Source organism: Panthera pardus, unplaced genomic scaffold (genome assembly GCF_024362965.1).
Source record: "Panthera pardus isolate Hobbes unplaced genomic scaffold, ASM2436296v1 HiC_scaffold_18, whole genome shotgun sequence".
Lineage (NCBI taxonomy): Eukaryota > Metazoa > Chordata > Mammalia > Carnivora > Felidae > Panthera > Panthera pardus.
This window is the reverse complement of record NW_026526743.1, coordinates 17874871-17896694: the sequence shown is the minus strand read 5'-3', so window position 1 is coordinate 17896694 and position 21824 is coordinate 17874871. Positions and strand designations below refer to the sequence as shown.

The 21824-nt window shown below is 48.5% G+C and overlaps 1 protein-coding gene across 3 annotated transcripts; it reads right to left on the bottom strand.

Moving 5' to 3' along the window:
- Positions 1-1798: 1798 nt before the first annotated feature.
- On the bottom strand, positions 1799-21148 carry NPHS1 (NPHS1 adhesion molecule, nephrin). Of its 3 annotated transcripts, XM_019423261.2 has the most exons (29): positions 20467-21148; positions 20142-20357; positions 19936-20058; positions 19603-19731; positions 18996-19077; positions 18515-18618; positions 18203-18330; positions 17948-18119; positions 17607-17764; positions 17204-17348; positions 16958-17082; positions 15573-15759; positions 15269-15398; positions 14927-15099; positions 14358-14498; positions 14135-14275; positions 13470-13591; positions 12311-12482; positions 12056-12212; positions 11809-11960; positions 10286-10397; positions 10021-10202; positions 7901-7957; positions 6086-6205; positions 5922-5946; positions 5740-5815; positions 5477-5570; positions 5268-5380; positions 1799-2766 (listed from the first exon to the last, which is right to left on the bottom strand). In XM_019423261.2, exons 1-29 carry the CDS (start codon positions 20522-20524, stop codon positions 2635-2637), a joined length of 3726 nt encoding a protein of 1241 aa, XP_019278806.2. In that variant the 5' UTR covers positions 20525-21148; the 3' UTR covers positions 1799-2634. The 3 variants fall into 3 exon arrangements, with proteins under 3 accessions (XP_019278806.2, XP_053762298.1, XP_053762299.1); XM_053906323.1 differs by lacking the exon at positions 20467-21148 and having other exon boundaries at positions 20142-20456; XM_053906324.1 differs by lacking the exons at positions 20142-20357; positions 20467-21148 and having other exon boundaries at positions 18515-18655; positions 19603-20052.
- Between the last annotated feature and the right edge of the window lie 676 nt (positions 21149-21824).

Below are 21824 nucleotides of genomic sequence, written 5' to 3'. Positions count from 1 at the left end.
CTTATTCATTTTTGCCAGTTGGCCCCATAATATCCTTTTTGGAAGTTATGTGTTGCCCTCAGGTCTGATGTCTCTTTAGTCTCCTTTAATCTGAAACAATTCCTTAATGTTCTTTTTTTTCAATCTTCCTTTGTATTACATGACCTTGACATAGATGAAGATTACAGGCCAGTTCATTTCTAGAATATCCTTTAATTCCTATCTGTATTTCTCATTATTAGATTCAGATTATGTATTTTAGTCAGGAATATCATTGACATACTGTCAGATCCTCAGTATTTCATACCAGGGGGCCCATGATGCCATTTCACCCCATGACTGGTAATGTTAACTTTGATCATTTGAATAAGGTGGCATCTATAAACTATGGAATTACTATTCTTCCCTTAGTAACTAGTAAAACAAATGCTTTTTTTAGCTCTGCTTGAGGTTGAATGAGCTTCTGCTCCTTGAAAATGATCCATTTTGTATCCATTAAGCCCATTCAAACTGGCTTAAGAAAGAGGGTCATTGATTGAAGAAAAAAAAAACAAAAGAGGGTCATTTATGTTGCAACTAAAGTCATCATTCATAACTAGAGTCATCATTCAGATTGGCCTAAGTGGAGAGGGGAATTTATAGTCCAGAAGTGGCTTTAACTTCAGGCACAGCCGGATCCAGGAGCTTGCTGTAATCAAGAACTTGTCTTATTCATAGTTATTTATATAAATAAAAGGGACTAGATTCTGGACAGACAGAAGCAATAGGTACTTGCTACATTGATTCAGGCAATGACAAAGAGGAAACCGGAAGTGCATGAAGAGACCCAACCACAGCATGGAGTTCCTTTGGAGAGACTTACCCAAGTGGTTCAAGTGGTGCTCAGCAACCCAGGACCAGGATTATCAGCATATTCTCTAACCTGGCCACAATGATTGGTTCAGGGATTAAAACTCAAGATGGGCTGAGGAAAAACAGCCCCAGCACTTTCTAGAACTATCAGCTTAGAGGCACTGTGGCTGCTGAGCTTGTGGAATGCCAGCCTAGAACTGTAAGTGGTCATCTTTCTTTCTTAAATGAAGAGGAGGATGAAATCAACACAGAGAAAAGCAGAGCCAAACGACACAGAGAGCTAGGCCCTTCATGGCTTTGTTTCAATACTGTATCCAGCAGTGCTTGAAGCCAGCATTCCCCTGGGATTGTCAGCTGGAACAGCCAATAAATTCACTTTTCCTGCTTAGCCAGTGTGGAAACAGAATGTTGTAAGTTTCTTCTTTGACAAACAAAAATACACAATTAGAAAAAATTCTAGGGGCGCCTGGGTGGCTCAGTCGGTTGGGCCTCCGACTTCGGCTCAGGTCATGATCTCGCGGTCCGTGAGTTCGAGCCCCACGTCGGGCTCTGTGCTGACAGCTCAGAGTCTGGAGCTTGTTTCAGATTCTGTGTCTCCCTCTCTCTCTGACCTTCCCCCGTTCATGCTCTGTCTCTCTCTGTCTCAAAAATGAATAAACGTTAAAAAAAAATTTTTTTTAAAAAGAAAAATTCTACTTTTAGGAAAGGAATCATCTTTTAATTAAAAGGGGAATCATTTGGACCCTAAGGTGTTTATGGATTCAAGTGCTGTGGTATAAAAGCCTATGATAAAGTCTGCACTGATAAAATATAATATATGGATGAGCATTTGAGCCTACAGTTTTGGTAATATGATAATCAAGTGAGGGTGGAGGCTTAAATAAAGATTATATTTAACTATAGTCAGTTCTCCATGAAAATAGGCAGCCTCCTCAGTTTTTCTGCTATTCAATATAAACAATAAGAATTCTCTTGCTGGGCTGCTTTATTGTGAAGACTGTTTTACAAATCACTTTCATTGAGGTATCATTTATGTACCATAAAATGCACCCATCATAAGTGTACAGTTCAATGAGTTTTGACAAATCTATATATCCATGTAACCACCACCACAATAATGATATAGAACATTTCCATTATCCCCCAGAAGTTCCCCTGTGCCCTTTTGCAGTCAATTCCCTTCTCGGGCCCCAGGAAAGCACTGATCTGTTCTGTCACCTTAAATTAGCTTTGCCTGTTTTAGAATTTCTGTAAGTGAAATCATATAATATATATTATTCTGTGTCTATCTTCTTTTATTGTCTTTTTATTTTCTATAGAGTCTATTTATGTTTACCTGTGTGTCATAGTCTATACATCATGTTTTAGATACTTGTGGAAAATAATATTGTAGGACATAACAATGGCTCATAAATTCCACTTATTATTAGCTATTTTGGGTGTAGTTGACTTCAAAATGAACTATTTTTAATATGTCATTTCCAACTTCTGAAAATTTTCCTGTAAAAAAGTATAAAGACCCTGGAATAGCTTTTTCATTATTGAGATGTCTTTTATAATTTACTGTTCCCCTTTGGAGAAGTTTAGTTTCCAAAGCTGGCTCCAGGAGGAACTTTATTTATACAAGCCTTTTTGGCACCGGCTTGAATCATCTCCTGTCACTTACACACACCTTTCCCCAAAATAGTCCAGTCCCTTTGTGTCTTATGGAGCTCACTTAATAAGCTCAGCCCATATTGGAATAAAAAGGACCATTGGTATATTATGTCCTGCAGGTGTAGGAAAAGGGTGTTGAGAAGGCTTTCACACCAGATGTCCCCTCAGCTCAAAAGGTAGAGAATCAGTTTCCATCGGGTCAAAGTCTCCTGCCACCTGATCATAGATTCCTCTTGTATCTTCATATGTCTCCTCAGGCCAGCAGGGATCACAGAGGCCCTGACAAACAAAGTTGGAGTTAGAACCATAGAGAGATGCCCTATGGGTCACAATTGCAGCTCTAGGAGGGATACACACTCCTACTCAAATTCCCAGAAAAAAATGTTTTAGTTTCTAATTATGGGAGGGAATCCAACATATACAAAGAAGAGAGTGATTATAATGAGCCTCCATGAGCCTCAAGTCCAAGATATCTCATTATTTTTGTCAGAAAAATAATGTAAATGTCAGAAATATGAAACTTTAAAAAATGCAGGAGGGGTGCCTGGCTGGTTCAGTCAGTAGGGCATGTGACTGTGGATCTCTGGGGTTGTGAGTTCAAGCCCCACTTTGGGTATAGAGATAACTTAAAAATAAGATCTTTAAGGGGTGCCTGGGTGGCTCAGTTGGCTAAGCATCTGACTCTTGGTTTTGGCTCAGGTCATGATCTCACAGGTTCATGAGATCAGGCCCCATGTCGGGCTCCGTGCTGAGAGTGCAGAGTCTGCTTGGGATTCTCTCTCTCCCTCTCTGTCTCTCTGCCCTCCCACAACTCATATGTGTACACACATGCATGCTCTCTCTCTCTCTCTCAAAATAAAAAAATGAAAGAAATAAAGAAAAATAAAATCTTTTAAAAAATAAAATAGAAACAAAAAAGCATGATATCGGGAATTGTAGAATGTGAGTTGTGATTCTGTTAGTCCTATAAATTTCCAAATTTTCATCAAAATAGAAGACCATGTAGAAGGATCCTTACTGTACATGTGCTTTGCCCTAGAATTGGGAAAAAATGGTTGTTTTAGCTTGGCAAAATTTAGAGCAGATTTGTCCATGGGACAAATATGGTCTGCTGCCTGTTTTTGTACTGCTGAGGGGCTAATAATGGTTTTACATATTTTAATTATGGGAAAATATCAAAATAAGAATATTTATGACATATTAAAATTATATGAAATTCAAATTTCAGTGTCCAAAAAGGAAGTTTTATTGGAACTTAGCCACATTTGTTCATTTATATATTGTTAATGGGAGCTTTTATAGTACAGCTGCAGGGATGAGTGGTTTTGAAAAGGACAGCATGTCCTGCAAAGCCCAAAATATTTATTATTTGGACCCTTACAGAAAGAGTGCAGACTGCATCTGTGCTTTAGAGGGCACATATGGTTCAGCACCACGGACAGCATTTTAATGCCCTGCTATTTCCACGCTGGTGAGAACAGTGCCCTCTCTGGGACAAAGTTACAGAGGGAAATCCTTGGCCCAGAGGTGCCAGAGCATTAGCCAAGGCCACACAGAAAGGCAAGGGTTCTGACCCATCTCCCTTACTGTGGGGCAGTAGGTGGGGGTAGTTGATGGTCAAAAGTGTCTGTTGTTCTTGCCTGCCCGGCCACCATCTTCACTTCCCTCTGGGCTCTCTGTTCCTCTCCCACTCGGGCTGGTGGATTGAGTGAAACTGGCCCCTAATCCCTGATGCCATGGCTGGACACCGATCCAGACCTGTCTTAGCATAGTCCTTCCCCTGCCTCACTGTTTCAGCAATAAGTATGTGACCAAAGCTAGACTAATAAAGTGTCATCACTGGGGCTTTAGGGCTATTGGAAAAAAAGACATTCTCTTTTTCTGAAGATTTCCAATCTAATAGGATACAAACCTGAATTTTCTAGGGACATTTCTTTTTTTTTTTTTAATTTTTTTTCAACGTTTTTTATTTATTTTTGGGACAGAGAGAGACAGAGCATGAACGGGGGAGGGGCATAGAGAGAGGGAGACACAGAATCGGAAACAGGCTCCAGGCTCCGAGCCATCAGCCCAGAACCTGACACGGGGCTCGAACTCACGGACCGCGAGATCGTGACCTGGCTGAAGTCGGACGCTTAACCGACTGCGCCACCCAGGCGCCCCTCTAGGGACATTTCTAGGGAGGAAACTCTGGGTTTCCCTTGACTTTTCAATTGAATGGACCAAAAAAATATTTCTCTATGTCTCTCTACTTAACCAGTGTATTGGAGAAGGCTAATTATCCAACAGAATGCATAGATTCCTTCTTCCACAATAATAGAACTATAGTGAGGCATATATCTCCAAACTGGACTGTATTTCTCAGTCTCCTTTACAGTTAGGTGTGGCCATGTGACTGTGTTCTCACTGGGGAATGAATAGAGTGTACCATTTCTGGGCCTGGGCCATAAGGCAGGGTTGTGCCTCCACCACACTCTATTTTTCCCTATCCCACCAGTTGAAACCCCCAGTGGACTGGCCTATCCATGCAAATTTGAACAATGTACTCACAGATAGCAGAGGAACACAATGGAAAGAACTTGAATTCTGGAATAACCACGTGCAACAAGGTCACTCACCTCTGATTGCTATGTGAGAAAGAAATAGGCAATCTTTAGACCACTGGATTGTAGCCAGGACTTTTTGCTATGGTGTCTAGCTTACCCTCACCAATATAAGCAGTAGGAGGCGGGTTTCTGGCATGAGCCAGAAAAGACTTATGCTGATACAAATCTCCTCACCATTGGTACTTCATCATACAAGGGTCCCCAGGCCCCAGATGGGGCATTCAGTCTTTCCACTTCATCATACAGGTGTCCAGGAAAAGCCATATCCTCCTCAAGATGTGTGAGACCTGGAGTTGGAGTGAAAGGAAGGGATGATCAGGGCACCCATCCAGATGTCAAGGGTATCTATGAGCAGGGGGAGTTCTGATGTGGTCATGACTCACCTCGGGGATAAGACACCTCCTCCAGTGTTGGTGGTAGCTGGGGGCTGAAGTCCTTCATGGAGTGGTAATATGGCTCTACATCTGTTGTGCTAACCTGTCAATAATGCCCACCCATGCCCCGAAAAAAAAAACAACAGATAAAATGTTTTCTATCCTCTGACTCCATAGCTCCCAGAAAGGACAATGATAAACCCAAAGCTAATGACAGGCTTTTAGTCTGCCAGTTCACTATTAGCAGAGCATTTGGAAGCACCCCCACTCACCATGGAGCTTTGAGTGTCCTGGCCTCCAGTCCACTGGCTGTCCTCATATTCATTCCTGACTCGGTCTTCCTCCGACCTTCCAGGATAGAGGTATGGAGGGCAGTTGGGTGTTGATTCTGACACCTCTCATCCCCAAAACTCCTCCCTCAGAATCTTTCTTACAGAAAAATATTCCCACTTACCCTGCCTCTGTCTTTTCTGAGATGCCTGAGGGAAGTAGGGAAAAAGGGATCAGAGACACCCCTCCTCTGGCCAGCCAGGCCCTGAGAGACTTTCAATATGAAGCTCAGGGCTTCATGTCACCCTTGGGCCTCCATCCCCGCAGGGGAAGAGGGTCTCTCCTCACCTTCAGCAAGACGCCTCAGTCTCCGCTGCCAGAGGAATCCCCCAACACAGGAGATGTTAGAAAGCAGCAAAAGACCCCCAACAGCAAACAGCACAGGCATCAGGGGCAGCCTTGAGGGTCCTGGGGGCAGAAGGTACCCCTCAATGAACCTAAAACAACTGGCTGTAGGCCCGGAGCAGCATTCTCTGACAATGCTCATTTCTGATTAAGCAAAGGTCTCTTCTCAGGTCGGAAAAGCAGATGGGCAGGGATTTCCATGTCCATTCCTTCTTTCCACCCCAGGGCAGGTGGCTACTTTCTCAAGTCAAGCCACTAACAGTGGGTCCTACTTCTGTCTGAGCCCCACGTGTGGATTCAGGGGGGAGCTTCAGCTCCTTAGCTGGGCATTCAAGGCCTCTCCCCAGGTATCAAGCCTTGCCCACCAACCATAGACCCTGGTGTTGGACCCTCTGGCCACACAAATTAACCACTGGTTATTTCCAGAATCACTGAGGCAAAGCCACACCTGTAAGTGTGACTATTTGGAATAGTCAAATGTCTGTCCTTAAATGGCTTTTCTTCTCAACTGATTTTCTTCTCAAATGACTTCCTCTTTGCACAAGCTTCCATTCCAGATAATATCGGAATCCCTGCTATATCCCTAAGGGCAAGACTAAATCCCTTTAAGTAGACGTCTGCTCAGCATCCATCTCCCCATCTTCTGCTGACAGCACTAATTTCCTTCAAGGAAATAACCATCCCTCACTCTCAGGCTGTATGTTTCTGCAGACTTCCATGGAGGACACAATGGCCCACCCTGGCCGACGGGAGCACCCATCCCTCTTTCCACAGTGATCAGTTCAGACCAATCCAGCATTTTACCCAAGGTGGATTTTTGCCAGAATAATTAGAGCACTCCTCTGCTGGCTGCTAAGAAGGAGAACAGAGCTAGAAGTATGTGTGTGTATGGGGGTGGGGGGTGTTAATTCTTTGCTCTCTTGATGAAAGAACCTGAGAAGGAAGCTATAAAAGACAAAGGCAAGTTGAGAGGGGATGAGAAATAGATCCTTGGTGAATGTTGTGAGCACGTATTGGAGTTTTCAATTTCACAAGCCAAGCATTTCTTTTTATTGCCCACACAGGTGAATTTATGTCACTTGCAACCTTCTTCTCAGACTTTGAAGGGGGACTGTTTGCAAAATGGTCATAATTCTGTCCCTATAACCACACTCTTGAGTAGTCCCCTTCCACACTGACTCTGAGTTGAGCCACGTCACTTGCTTCAGCCCATAAGGCAATAGCAAATATGACAGAATCAGAAGCTTGAAAGTGCTTGTCCTGTCCTGCTGTTCTTGAGACTCCTGTGACCACCTCCATGTGAACAAACCAAGAAGAGACATGTGGCCCGGTTACTTCCATTGTCCCAACCAAGAGCCAGATTGTCAGATGTGTGAGGAGGAGGCCATTCTAGATCGACTAGCCCCAGCTGAGCCTCCAGCTGCCTGTGGCTCAGAACAGAAGTATTGGGTCACTCATAGAAACAAGAAAAACAATGGTTGTAGCTCTAAGTACCCGTGTTTGAAGTGCTTTATTTTGCCTCAAACGCTGATACAGGCTCTGCACAGGGCAGAGAACCAGCTAATTCTTTCAGAATTAAACTGAATTAGGCAGAGAGAAAACGTATCACATCCAGGCAAGAGAAAGAGCTGAGGATGTGGGTGAGGGACAGAGCTAAGTCTTAAGGGGCTGTGGCCACAAAACAGAGCAGGCGGAGCTGGAAACCAGAAGGTTCTATTCTCAGAGGAGGGAGGGATACTCAGCTGATTGAAAACTTACTTGTAGGCTGCTCTGTGGGCAGTTGATAGTCAGGTTCTCCAGAAGGCTGGTCTAGACCTAGGGGGGGGGGGGGGGCGGTGGATATAGAGATTGTGAATTAACACCAAGAATCTGGGATAAGCCTTAAGTATTTCTTAGTTTCCTATTAAGTTTTTCAACCCATTTTGAGGAACTGATTTTTGTCTTCTTTAGGAATATTTCAAAGACATCTGCAAATCCTGATAGTAATGGCAATGCTATTAATAGCCACTCTAATACTACTACTAATTATTATTATTGATGAGTGCTTTATGCTATGGAATGTCCTTTTAACCTGAATTATCAGTTTTGGGGAGTTAATCAAAAATGATGCTGGGCTCTCGGAATGTCTTTTTTTATATTTTATTTTATTTTATTTTATTTTATTTTATTTTATTTTATTTTAGAGAGAGAACACAAGTCAGGGAGAGGGACAGAGGGAGAGAGACAGAGACAGAGAGACAGAGAGAGAATCTCAAGCAGGCTCCATGTTCAGTGTGGAGGAGACTCAGGGCTCAATCCCACAACCCTGGGATCATGACCTGAGCCGAAATCAAGAGGTGGACACTCAACTGACTGAGCCACCCAGGTGCCCCTCTCAGAATGTCTTCATAGAGGTATCAGCTGTAGAACAAGTGAAGTGAATGTGGCACTTTATGCTTTAGTACCTAAAGAGAAGACTCCACGGGGGGGGAAGAAAGAGGAGGAATGGGAAGAACTCCTTACTTCCGTGAGGAAAAAGACTACTGTGTCAGGAAGGGAAAGACAGAAAGAGTGAGTTTTCATGGGGCAGTGTAAACAGAAGTTGAGCGGGGGCGGGAGGGGGGTGCATTTCTTTGAATCGGCATTTACATAGCATTTACTTTGTATGGGTCCATGGTTTAAGCACTTTAGACATATTATTTAATCCTCACACTGTCTGAGAGACACCTTACTTTCAGAAATAGGCACAGAGATCTGAGATGCCTTATTTTTAGAAACTGAGGCTCAAAAATGTTAAGTAATTTGCCCAAGGTCTCACAACTAGGAAGTGGCAGGGCTGAGACCTGAATCCAGGCTTGTCTGAACCAGGCTCTGTGTGATTAGCCACCACACTACAGTGCCTGCCAGAGTCAAAACGTTCTTCTCATCAGTCATAGTAAAGAATTTGTCCCTTTCATCAAAGTTGCTGAATTTATTGGCATAAAGTTGTCCATAATATTCCCTAACTTGTCCTTAATATCTGTAGATTAGTAGTAATGTCCTCTCTCATTCCTGATAATGGTGAGGTTGCATCTTCCCTCTTTTTTGCCTTGATTTTTGTTTTTTTTCTTCCTTTTTTTAAAGTTTATTTTTGAGAGAGACAGAGACAGCATGAGTGGGGGAGGGGCAGAGAGAGAGAGAGGGAGACACAGAATCCCAAGCAGGCTCTGAGCTCACTGTCAGCACAGAGACTGACATGGGGCTCAAACTCACGAACCGAACAGTGAGATCATGACCTGAGCTGAAACCAAGAGTCAGACGCTTAAACCAACTGAACCCTCCAGTTGCCCCTGCCTTGATTAGCTTTATAAAGGTTATTGATCTTTTCAAAGCAGCAGCTTTTGGCTTCACTGATTTTTTTCTATTGTTTTTCTGTTTTCTAGTCCATCGATTTTTGCTCTTACCTTTATTATTTTCTTCCTGTTTCCTTTAGGTTTAATTTGCCCTTCTTTTTCTAATTTCTTAAGATAGAAACTAAGCATCAATTTGAAGCCTTTTTAAAAACATAAATGAGCACTCAATGTTACAAGTTTCCTGCTAAGCACTGCTTTAGCTGCAGCCCACAATTTCCATGTTTTCATTTTCATTCAATTCAAACTTTCTTCTAATTTCCCTTGTGTCATTAATCACATTCAGACAGTATAGTTTAGTGGCTAAAAACTGCTTCCTGGCGTTCATCTTCCTGAGTTCCAATCTCATCTCTACCTCCTTCTAGCTGTGTGAGCTTCAACAGTTTGCTTAACCTCTCTAGTCCTCAGTTTCTTCATCTATAAAAAGGGAATAATAGTATCTACTTCACTATACCATCCTACAAGTCCCCTGAGGGGGTCTAAAACCTGCTCAAGACTGTCCTTTCCCACCTGGGGTGGTGACAGAGATCTGGGACCCCTTGTCCATTAGTCCGCTGTCCCCCAGGGCATTGCTGGCCAGCAGCCAGACCCTGTATCGTGTAGAGGGCTGCAGCCCAGTCAGTGTGAAGGTGGTGGCCTGAGGTGGTAGGACATCCATGTACAGGATCCCTGGAGTCCCCAGAGCCTCATACCTGCATGAGAGGAAGGGCAGTCATTGAGGGAGGTGCCCCAGCCCTGCTGGCTGCCATCCCTTCCTGCCTTGACAGGAACCCACCTGATCTGGAACCTCTGTGGCAAACCCCCATCAAAGCCAGGCTTCCATTCCAACCCCACTGAGTATGGGGTCATGCTCATGACCTTTAATCCTGTTGGGGGATCTGGGCGGCCTTTGAGGAAAAGGATGAGGGAAATAGAGGATACAAAAGGGTTCTGCAAGATTCCTTCCAGATTTTTCTAAGAATGATTTTAAATATACAGTTGATTCTTGTTATTAGTAGTGGTTATGTTCTATAAAGTTGCTATGACCACTGAATTACAGAATATCAAATCATTGGTTCTGGGAGAAATGCAGAGTCAGACTCCTGTGAGCCTGCAGTCACATTTTCATCAACCAGTCAATACATGATCTTGTTTTGTGTGTGCTTCTGTCTAAAGACACCTTATTTAATATATATTATTGATCGACTCATTAACATTGAACTCACGGCCAACAGTGTCATAATTGATGTTTGAAGGAAGCCTATCCAACAGAAGTGTTTTCTCCATATGTTTAGGAACAGTAGATAGCAATTCAGGACTGTGCCTACAGACCATTTTAAATCATTTTAAATAGCAAGATCACTAACAAAAAGCACAAAAGTGCAAAAAAAAAAAAATGTGGCACCAGATAGGGCCACAAAGAAGACACTTCGTTATAGGATGAAAGCTGGAACGAGAAGGCAGAGTGTCACCTTATTCTACCCCAGCTGAGAATGTCCTCACTGGGCAACTCAATTTTTTTGCCTGCTCTGGACATGTCCCCAAGTGACCAAGAAAGCAGCATGAGTGTTGATTTTGAGGTTACAAATAAACTTTAGCAAGTAGGCAAATTTACAAATACAGACTTGACAAGTAATGAGTATTGGCTGTACATGACATACGTTCCTTGTGTGGATTTTTTGGTGCCTATTTCACATCCATTCCTCATTTCTTCTGGTTACAAAATCCTGAGTATCCTTTGGAAAACCACTAGCCCACATTCTTAGGCCACATGCTTCTGATGGAAGTGACTCCACTCCCTTGTAGGATAGATTTGTGTCCAGGCCAAACAAACCAGAATGTTGCCTTCCCTGACCACGGGGTTTGTTCAGGGGTGGGATGGGAGCTGAGTAGAGCCAATGAGTCTTAACTCTAGTACTTTCATACCACTGTTAGGAAAAGAAAAAGATTCTATGTCCTCTAGGAAGTCTAACAGCCCTCCATGAGGAGCCTTAGAATAAAGCCAACACAGAAAAGCAGACCTGAGAGACAGAGAGTTCTGGATGGCAGTGAATCTAGATCTAGCAACTCCTGATGATCTACTTTTCGGTTACTTGGGCCAATAAATTATCCCTCACCCACCCACTGCCTTTTTTTTCTTTGCTATGAGTTTTCCTAAAGATCCAGAATCTATTAGGATTTTCAGGGCAGGCAGAAACTCCATCCTCACTCATAAACACCTCTCAGGTTTGGGGAACACTGCCATTCTGGGCCAACTAGAGATTGGGTTTGACCCAGGGAGCACCCTCCCAACACCCTCACACCCCACTCCCACCATACTGATGCTGACGAGTTGAATGTTGGTGCGGTCTGAGCCAAGGGGGTTGGTGGCTGTGCACGTGAACAGGGCATAATCCTGGGCCGCAGACACATTGGCAATAGTCAGGAGACTGCTGTGGACCATACCCTGGTGGTATGTGTGTTCTGTGTATCTGGAGAAGAGGTGTGGCAGGGACTCAGGGAAGGTAACTAGGGTTGGGGGACCAAAGTTGGGACTAGGGTGCTACATGGCTAGGCCTTGACTCACCTGGGATCCTGGAGATCCAGAGCGACTCCATTTTTGGTCCAAGTGAAGACGATGTTAGGGACACCTCGGGCACGACAGTGGAGGGTGGCAGAACTGGTGCTATCTCCAGCTGCTGCCACCTTAGTTAGGGGAGTGGGGTGCTCCACCTGGGGGGCAACTAGGAGGGGTTGTTGGTCAACATAAGGTATGTGGAAGGACATGAGAAATGTGGGCATAGTGGCAGGCCTTGAAGTCAGGATTTTGGGTGTCACTCACATCTGACAACAAGTCGGACCAGCCCTCGGGCTGGAGGTGCTACTCCATTGTCCACGATGCACTGGTAAGCACCAGCCTGGTCCAGTTTGGCATGGTGAATTCGAAGACGCCCTGTGGATCCCTTTGACATCTTCTCCATGTCATCCAGGCTGTGGTCCTCTTCCTCTTCTCCCTTGAGGCACAAGATACAGGAGATGGCCCCCAAGTCTGACCCCAGCTCTGTTATCCCCCAAACTGGGTCCCTCCTATATCTTTATTCTCCTAGGCACAATCATCCTCCACAGATCTAGCAAAGAAAAAATTCCCTATCCATTCCCCCAGTCATCCATCTATCTATCCATTTATCCAATCATTTGTGCATGGGTCCATCCATTCATCCACCAATCCAGACAACTATTCACCCATCCATTTATCCAACCATTCATGCTTGGAACCATTTATCTACCCATCCACCTGTCTATTTGACCATGCACCTGTTTATCAATTTATTCATTTATCTGTCCATCCATCTCCCTCTCCTATCCATTCATTCATTTGCCCATTCATTCACCCAGCTATTTATCTTCCTTCTATCTATCCATCTGCCCACCCTTCCATCTGTCCACCCATCCACCTCATCTATTTGTTCATATGCGCACATACCCATAAATACATGCAACTGTTCATCAGTCCATCCAGATACCTATTTATTTATCTCTTCATCTCTCCACTGACCTCTGCACCCATCCATCCATGCATCCATCCATAATCTTTTCACAGACATCTTTCTACTGATGGTGTATTTATCCATCCATTTACTCTCTAATCTAATCCATTTATTTCTCTCATTCAGTCATTTACCTACTTATCTATTCACCATCAGTCTATTCATTCACTTGTCCATTTGTCCATCCATCCATTCATTCATTCATCCATCCATCCACCTACCTATTGATCCATATATCCATCTACCTGTCCACCCACTCATTTGGTTATCTAGCCACAAATGCACCCATCCATCTGCCATTCACCTGCCAGTTCTCCAGTTCACTGGAGTATGTCCCAATAAAGATGTAATTATACAGGATCACGTAGATGTGATCCCTCCTCCCAAGGAATTCACAGTTAAGAAAACACATCCCCAGACCCCACTTCCATTTACCAAAGGTTGGATCCTTACCAGCCTCTCCCAGTTGAACATCCCTGGAAGGATGGGATTGGCATCAACGGTGCAGACTATATCCACAGAACCCCCAATATTCACCTCAGTAGGGTCCTGGAGAACTCGTATAGTGGGGGCATCTGGGGGAGGCAAGGATTTGGGGAAGGCACTTGGGCCTACACAATTGATGGTGAGAGAAGGTCCCAAGTAGGAGAGGTGTCTTAGAGGTGTTCAGGAAAGTTACAGGTGTAATACAGACTGCCCTTTATGAAGAGCACTTGGAGTAAAGTTCTCAGTGTTAGTGAGACATTCCCCACCCTCTGCTGTGTCTCTGTAGTGACAAGGGTAGGTCTGGTGGACTTTCAGGATTGTGTGGAAGTGGAGCTTCCACAGCGGGCTTGGCTTCCTGATGAGAGTAATTCCTATGTAGGTGGGCCCCCTGTCTGAGCAAATTCCACATAGAGTCTCACTAGTGGACAGGGTTCCCAAAGTGGGAGTGACTCCATCACAGTAGAGGCTCCCGGAGTGGGAAGCTTTCAGGATGGGTGAATATCTCTGGGTGTGTGGAGCTTCCACAATAAGGAGACTCCACAGCGGGCAAGGTTCCCTGAGTTGGTGTGGCTTCCATGGAGGGCAGGCCCCCCAGAACACTCTCGTTTCCTAGGATGATGAAGGGGGCTCACAGTGCACATCCAGCCGCACTAGCGCTTCGGCGGTGCCCTCTGAGTTCTGGCAATGCAGCTGATAAAGGCCATCGTCAGCACGGGTCACGTTCCATAGCTGCAGAGCTCCACCGGACAGGATGCGATGCCGAGGGCCACCAGCTGGGGGAGGTCAGGGTGAGGGGCCTGCACCCTTCTCTACATCCAGGAGACCCACACCCTTCTCTCTGCCCACTCCTCGCACCTGGGCTGAGGCGGTAGCCCCGGAAGGTCCAGTTGAAGGCCTCCGGGGCAGGGTTGGCAGACACAGACACAGGCAGCAGTGCCTCACCCTGCTCCACCGCGGTCACCACAAGCACCTGCTCCCCCAGGAACTCTGGAGGGTCTGTGGAAGGAGCACCACCACGAGTCAAGATTGTTGTTAAGGCTGGGGCCCGAGATGGATTTGAGATACCGGTATAAGGGTTAAAGTTAGGTCATAACTAGATTTAAGGTTGTGGACAAGGTAACAAGTTCAGAGCTGAGCTCAGAGGTTAGGTTCAGGATAGAGGTTAGAATCCAGTGTAGGAAAAGGATGAAGGCCAGAGTCAGGTTAGGAGATGGAGAGAGGGTTCGGGATGGAGGTCACTGTCAGGGGTCAGGATAGAGGGCAAAGGCAAAATGGAGGTTGGACAGGATTGGAGTTGGTGTAGAGTCGGGGGTCAGGATAAAGGTCCGGAAAGTTTCAAGCTTTAGATTGGAGATAGAGGACAGTGTCAAGGTGAAGACCCAAGTAGTAGAGGATCAGGAGGGAATCCAGAGGGTTCCACATACACAGCACATTGAGGCGGTAGAAGGCGCTCATGGTTTCCCGCAGCTCAGTGCTGTGGGCTCGGCAGGTCACTCGGTGGCCGTGGTCACGGGATGACATTCTCAGAAGGACACTCCTGGCTGCTGCAGATCCTTTGAATGGGGCACTACGGGGTGGTATGGCCACACTTTCCAGCCTGTGGACCAGGCAGGGGTGGCGGAGTCAGGCCAGAGCCAGCTCAGGGATGGAACCAGAGCCAGAGGCATACTAGGTACAGGGCAGGACACCAGGGGTGGGGAGGGGAGCTCAGACGGTAAAGAGGCATGACCAGAACCAGAGAGTGGTGGGGCCGTTCGCACTCTCACCTCTCCCCCTCCTTGTCCCATGACAAATTGACAGGAGGGTTACTGCTAACGCTGATGCAAGTCAAGTTTAAGGCATCCCCTGGGCGCAGCGCCGACGCATTGGCCAGGATCGTCACGTTTGTTGGGGGAACTTCAAGAATGAGTCGGAAAAGCGAGACTCAGAGCCTGCTTCCGCCTCACCTAGACTCCAGGCCCAGCTGCACAAGTCCTGGCTCTTGGCATCCACTGTCCCCCAGCCGGGCTCTGGCTTAGTTTCCCGCCGCGACCAAGCCCTCCCCCAGGCCACGGCCGTGCGCGCCCTCACACTGCACCACAAGCTGCGTAGATGCGCTGAGCTGACCCGCCTTGCACGTGAACTTGGCCTGGTTGTCCGACGGACCCGTGATCAGTACAAGCTCGCGGGAGAAGGTGCTCCCCGACTTCTCCAGACTTCCCAGCTGCACCCGCCGCGGCTCCTGGGGCGGCCGCGGTTCGGTCACCGCACGGGAGTCCTGAGGGCAAAGACTGACGGGGGGACCGCGTAGGCCTGCCATTTCCCCCAGAAAGAGTCTCATCGGGTTGGCTGCCCCCAGTCCAGATAAAGCCTTCCTGTGATGAAGAAAAGGCGCCCCCTTCCGCTGGCACCCAGCTAGGGTAGAGGAATGGGGATTGGAACTGAGCACCTCCCACCTGGAGTCTCTCCCACTTACCCTGGGCCCCCAGAGCTCCGCGGTTTTTCGGTGGGATCTGGCTTCCTGGCCCACGCCCCCATTCCCCGCCCCGCCTGCTCTGCTCTCCGGAGGCCAGCAGTTGTTAGCGCCCCCTGCCGACCCTCAGCCCCACTCCTCAACAACCACTCCAGCTACGCTTAGCAACCACCTGCCTGGAAACTCCCATGGAATCCCCAAGCCTTTCCCAGAATTTCTTCATTTTTTCCTATCTTTAGTTCTTTTTCTTTACATTCCCACTTTCCCCAAAGATTTCCTTTGATTGTTCTCTTAATTCCATAGTCTTTCCACAGGTTTCTGAATCCTTTCCCAATATTCTATTACCCTAAAATAGTCTTTTACCTGTGTAATGCCCAAATTCTTGGCATTTTCCAAGAATTCTCTCCAATGAAATTTCCTATAATCCCTAGTCTTTCCCCCAAAATTTCCACTAGCCCCCTAATTTCCCAGGATTTTCTCAGAATTCTGTCAGAATTTCTCTTAATTTTAATGGAATTTCACTTTCTTACCCCCAAGTCCCACGAATTAATTAATATGAATAGATTTACAAATGTTCTGTGGAATAACTAGTCTCTCCCCAAAATTTCCAGCCTCTACCCTATCTTTGTCTTTGTTCCTGGAATTCTTAGTCTTTCTCTAAAATTCCTGCCATTGCATCCGAATCCCCAAAATTTCATGAGAATTTTCTTTACTTTTGATGAAATTAATTGCCTTTTCTCTAGAATTCCCTATCCTGATCTAGAATGCCTTCTTTTTCCCCAGAATTCTCACTGTTCTCCCAGAATTCCAAGAGTTTTCCTAGGATTCCATTCAATTCTAATGGCATTTGTGTCTTTCCCAGTTCCCTACCAAAACTCAAACTCGCCAGTATTTTTCAAGAAATTCAAGTTTTCCCAAGATTTCCCAAGACTCTGGAGGAAAGAAAGGGCTTCATCTTTCCCCCACTTTTCTGGCCACCCCACACCCCTTGCTTGGCACCGACCTTGAACCAGGTAAGAGATGGGTCTGGGTTGCCTCCAATGGCCAAACACACCAGCCTCACCCGAGTCCCAGCCCGGAGGCGCTGTCCCTCTGGGGGGCCCTCTATCCACAACTTCTGGGCAGGATCTGTGGGGAGAGCCAGGAAGAATGGCCTTTCTCTCTGGGCTGGGCCTGACGGGGGTGGGGGTGGGGGGTGGGGAGGGGTCTCTAAGGGATGGGGCACCTCTGGGCAAAGGTGGGGGCTCACATTTCACATTCAGGATAAGTGACTTCTTGAAGGTCTCCTTGGTGAAGGCCTCACTAAAGGCTTCACACGTGAGGGTCAGACCATTGTCCTCCCGTCGCACCAAGAACGTCAAGTTGGACATGGAGATGTGGCCACCATGCAGGCCCTGGCAGGGAGAGAGCTTCAGACTTGGGAACGAGATCACTCCCATCCATGGTACTGAGGGCTGGGCTCAACTGGGACCCTAGCAGGGACACATAAAGCATCTCCACCCTCTCCTCTGAGACCCAGGAGGCCAGGACCCCAGTGCATACTCCCCAAGGACCAAGGCATCCAGGCTGCCGGACCCATCCTCGCCCAGATCCAGGAGTCATGCCCTCAGCTCCCTCCTCCCTCAGACCCGGGAGCCTGGCCACCGCCTCACATCCATGACCATGTCTTCTGTGGGCAGCAGCTGCCGCCAACCCAGCCACCATCGCAACAGGACCCGTGGGCGACTGGACTTGGTGATGCAGGAGAGTGTAACGTTCTTGTTCTCAGACTGGGACGCAGATCCCAGGATGGTAATGGCACTGGGGGGGACTGCAGAGACGATGGACAGAGGAGAGACACTAAACTAGGCTGGATGCCTCACAGGCCGGCCCAGATAAGGGACTGGGGACAGATGACAAGGTCTTTGGCATCAGTCAGGCATGATTTGGGGGCACAAACAGATGGTTCTCTGGGGCACAGACTGACAGACGGGCAGCTGGCATCAGGACTCACAGGTGACCTGCAGGGTGACCCCACGTTCCTGGATTCCCGTCGATACGCTGTTGTGGGCCTCACAGCTGAGCCTCGCCCCGTGGTCTTCTGGTCGCACAATCATCACTAGCATGCTTCGGGCCACTGCCTCAGCATGCTCTGTGCCCCACGCTGTGGACATGGGCTGGCCATTCTGGAGACAGAGACAGACCTGGGCCAGCTCAGGGCCAGCTCCTCCCCCTATCCTCCCACCCCCATGCCTGCCTCCGCCCTCACCTTCAGCCACTGCAGTGTGGCTGGCGGATTTCCCCCTCGGGACACACACAGCAGCTCCAAGCTCTGTCCTGCCCGCACGTGCCCCTCGTCCAGGCCTGGCCATTCAATGACAGGAGGTCCTGGGGGGACTGGGAAGCAGCACCCATTGGGCCTGTGGAGCTCATCCATTCTTTCCAGGACCCACGACCTGCCTCTTGAACCCCCATGTTTCCCCTTGAGAGTCTGAACCTTCCATAATCCCTGAACTCCCCAGGACCCCCAATTCCTGCTTCCCACCCCTAATGTCCATAGCTGACTCAGTCCCCTACTTACACAGAACATTCATGGTGACCGAGACCCGGATAGGGGTGTCCAATGCTGGGCTGGACCCCTCACAGACCAGCAGCTTCCCATTATCTGAGCTCTGAGGTGTCACCCTGGGGTGGGAAGGTGGGGTTCTGGAGTCAGAGTCATCTGAAATTTGGGGAGTCGGGGTGAAGAGGTGGGGATCCCAGTTTCCCACATCTGGTCTAAGTTTCTCTGCTGGTTTCCTCTAGGATCTAGAGTTCTATGGAAGACATCTGGGGGGTCAGCAGTGAAAACTGGGATCCCGGAGCCCACACCAAAGCCCTTGTACTTGATGCTCTGGAATTTGCATTCATTCCCATGAAGATGTTTTGAAGTGTCAGAGTAAAGAATTAGGTCCCAGATGTTCACACCTGACTCTAGTCTCTGTGCATAAATCCCTGGGATATGGGGTTTTCATGGGAAAATTTGGGGGCCAGGCTGAGGGAAGGCATCCCAATTTTCATACCTGGCTGTGGCCTCTGTGGTGAAGAGTTTCTCCCGGGACCCCACATTCACATTAGCAGAGATGTCAGAAACTGTTTGTCCACCTTAGGGTAACAAGAGGGCTAGAGGGGTGCCAGGTTCCCCTCAAGGTAGATCCTGAAGAGAATGGCCTGGAAATCCTAGGGTGCACATATTGCCCCCTCCCTCCTAGTTCCAGAGGAAAAGCACCAGCTCTGTTCCTCCGCACGTTCAGCCCTCCTGGAGTCCCTGGGGCCAAGTCCTGGGCCTCACCCCTGTCCTCACCACCTTGCTGGGTTGTATCACTCACCCCCATCACCCAGCTTCTTGCTTCTGCACCAACGATGACACGCATATCTCTGTCTGGAGCCTCGGGCTCTTCCCTGAGTTCCAGACCTGCAGTCCTGCGATCACTCTGGTACCTTTCCCTGGATGTTCCCTCCTATTTACAGGGTCTCACGCTGACCTCAACATCTCTCCAGGCCCCCTCCTGCATCCCCATCACTCAGGAAAGTCCTATTTTCTGGGACCCCTAGGAGGGCACTGGGTGGGGACACACCCCCTCCCCACTCCAGAGGCTTTACCCTGTTCCCACCAATTCACCCACTCACTCTGGATGAAGGTGATGTCAGGTGCTGGCTTTGCATCCCCAGACACACAGCTGACCACGTACTCCTGCCCAGCTACCCATGTGACTGTGCTTCCTGCCTCAGGGGTCAGCTGAAGCACCTTGGGGGGCACTGGTGAGAAAGGGTCTGAGGTGAGCTGCCACCACTGAGAAAGATATGAGGATTTGGGTTTTCAGTCTCATTGCTCATGAAATGAGCTCGGCGCCCTGGGTCTGGGACTGGGGACTGGGGACTGGGGACTTGGAACTCTGGGCCCTGGGATAGGAGAGGGCTGGAAATCTGGACTCAAGGGTCCTGGGGGTCTCTCACCCATACCCAGGATGGTAAGGATCACTCTGGGGGACACGAGCTCGGGGCCTGTCTCTGAGCGGCCGACCTGACATTCATACTCTGCATCGTCGCTGAGGTCACATGCTTCAATGTGCAGGTGGAATTCACCTGCAGGTAAGACCAAGAGTCCCAGGTCAGGGCCACAGTCAGCCCCTGCTGGTGGCTTAGAGTCTTAGGCCCTGACCGCTTACCTCTATCAGGGTCCCCTTCTAGGCGGTACCTCGGAAAGCTGGGGATCCTAGGATCAGGACCTAGGAGTAGCCCATCTTTGGCCCATTGCACCGCACTGCCAGGGGCGCTGACCCCACACCGCAGCTCAGCAGTGGCCCCCTCGACCACCGTCAAGTTTTCGGGCAGAGCCCAGAAGCCTCGGGGGGTGGAAGCAGGGAGTGGCAAATGCGCCAGGCCTGGGGACACAGGGCTGTCAGCAGGAGAGGGCAGGGGGTCTGTCTGGAGAACACGAGTGGGAAATGAGGGCCACATGGTGCTGGGTCACAAGACCAGGATTCCACTCACCTGTGGTCAGCAGCCCCAGAAGGAGCAGGGGAACCCTGCCAGGGGTCCTCAGGGCCATCCCGGGTCCTCTGCCTGTGGCTCCTGTGGTGTCCACTGCCTACCTGCTGCCTCTGTTTCTGTCTTTCTCTGGGTCCTTCTATGTCTCTTGCTTTGCTTCTTGTCCCTCTTTGTCCATTTGTCTCCTTCTCTTTCTCTGGTTTCCTCTCTTCCCAGGAGTCAGTCCGTCAGTCTCTCTCTCCCTCTCTCTCTCTCTTTTTCCTCCTTTTCAGTCTCTTCTCTCCAGCCACCCACTCCCCTGCTCTCCTCTCACCACTCAGTCCCTCAGGGAGGACGGCTGCTCAGAGTCCGGCAGGCTTCAGGAGCCCAGGAGAGTGATGAGGCTGATGTGATCAGTGGCAGAGACCCTCAGTGACAGAGACCCAGCCACTGTCGTCTTCACAATGCTGCCTCCCCCAGGCGCCCTCCCGAGAGCCTCCAGTTCCAGGCCTCTGCCCAGCAGGCTCCTCCCAGCCCATCCAGAGCATGAAATCCCCTGTCAGCACATGCCAGGAATACTCCTCGGTGCCTCCCCAGCCCCGATGACCCCAAGAGCCTGGCTTGGGCCAAGGATAAGGGGGAGCAGGTCAGACCCAGGTGGAGAACTGGGTCATCTAGGACTCCCCAGCTCTCTCCTCCCCTGGTACATGATCTTGGCAAGTGTCTTCCTTCCCTGAGTAGACCTCATTCCCCCCATTGCCATCGGGGGTCTCTGCTGGAGAGCGTGCAAGGGTGTGTTTGACAGACCGCAGGAGTGCAGATATCTGTGTGTGCATGTGTGTGTGAGTGCACGAGCATGCATGTGAGCATGGGGAAGTGAGAGTGAATTGTGCCCTGTGAAGGTATACGCAAGAGTACGTGAGGTACATGGGGCGCCTGGGTGGCTCAGTCGGTTAAGCGTCCGACTTCGGCTCAGGTCGTGATCTCACGGTTTGTGGGTTGGAGCCCCGTGTCAGGCTCTGTGCTGACAGCTCGGAGCCTGGAGCCTGCTTCGGATTCTGTGTCTCCCTCTCCGCCCCTCTACTGCTCATACTCTGTCTCTCTCTGTCTCAAAAATAAATAAAAACATTTTTAAAAATTAAAAAAAAAAGAGTACTTGAGGTATAAGTGTGCAAGGCAGTCAGAGTGGTGGAAGTGAAAGGCGGAGCTCAAGACTACACTCGCTGAGTGGGTATAGGAGCGAGCCCAGCTTGGGAGCCCTTGGCTGTGTGAGTTTTAGTTCATGAAGCTTCCCTCTGTCTCTCCCCAGGTTCCCCCTTCCCCTCCTTCCCCCTTCCCCTCCTTCCCCCTTCCCCTCCTCCCCCATCTCTCTCCTCCTTTCC

Excerpts from the sequence above, each read along its gene's own strand:
- NPHS1 (XM_053906323.1), bottom strand. The coding sequence starts at position 20,433 with ATGTGGCCCTCATTTCCCACTCGTGTTCTCCAGACAGACCCCCTGCCC. Across the intron at positions 18,120-18,202 it reads CCACACTGCAGTGGCTGAAG|AATGGCCAGCCCATGTCCAC; the intron begins GTGAGGGCGGAG and ends CTCTGTCTCCAG. Across the intron at positions 15,760-16,957 it reads CATCTCTTACCTGGTTCAAG|GACTCCCGTGCGGTGACCGA; the intron begins GTCGGTGCCAAG and ends CTTTGCCCTCAG.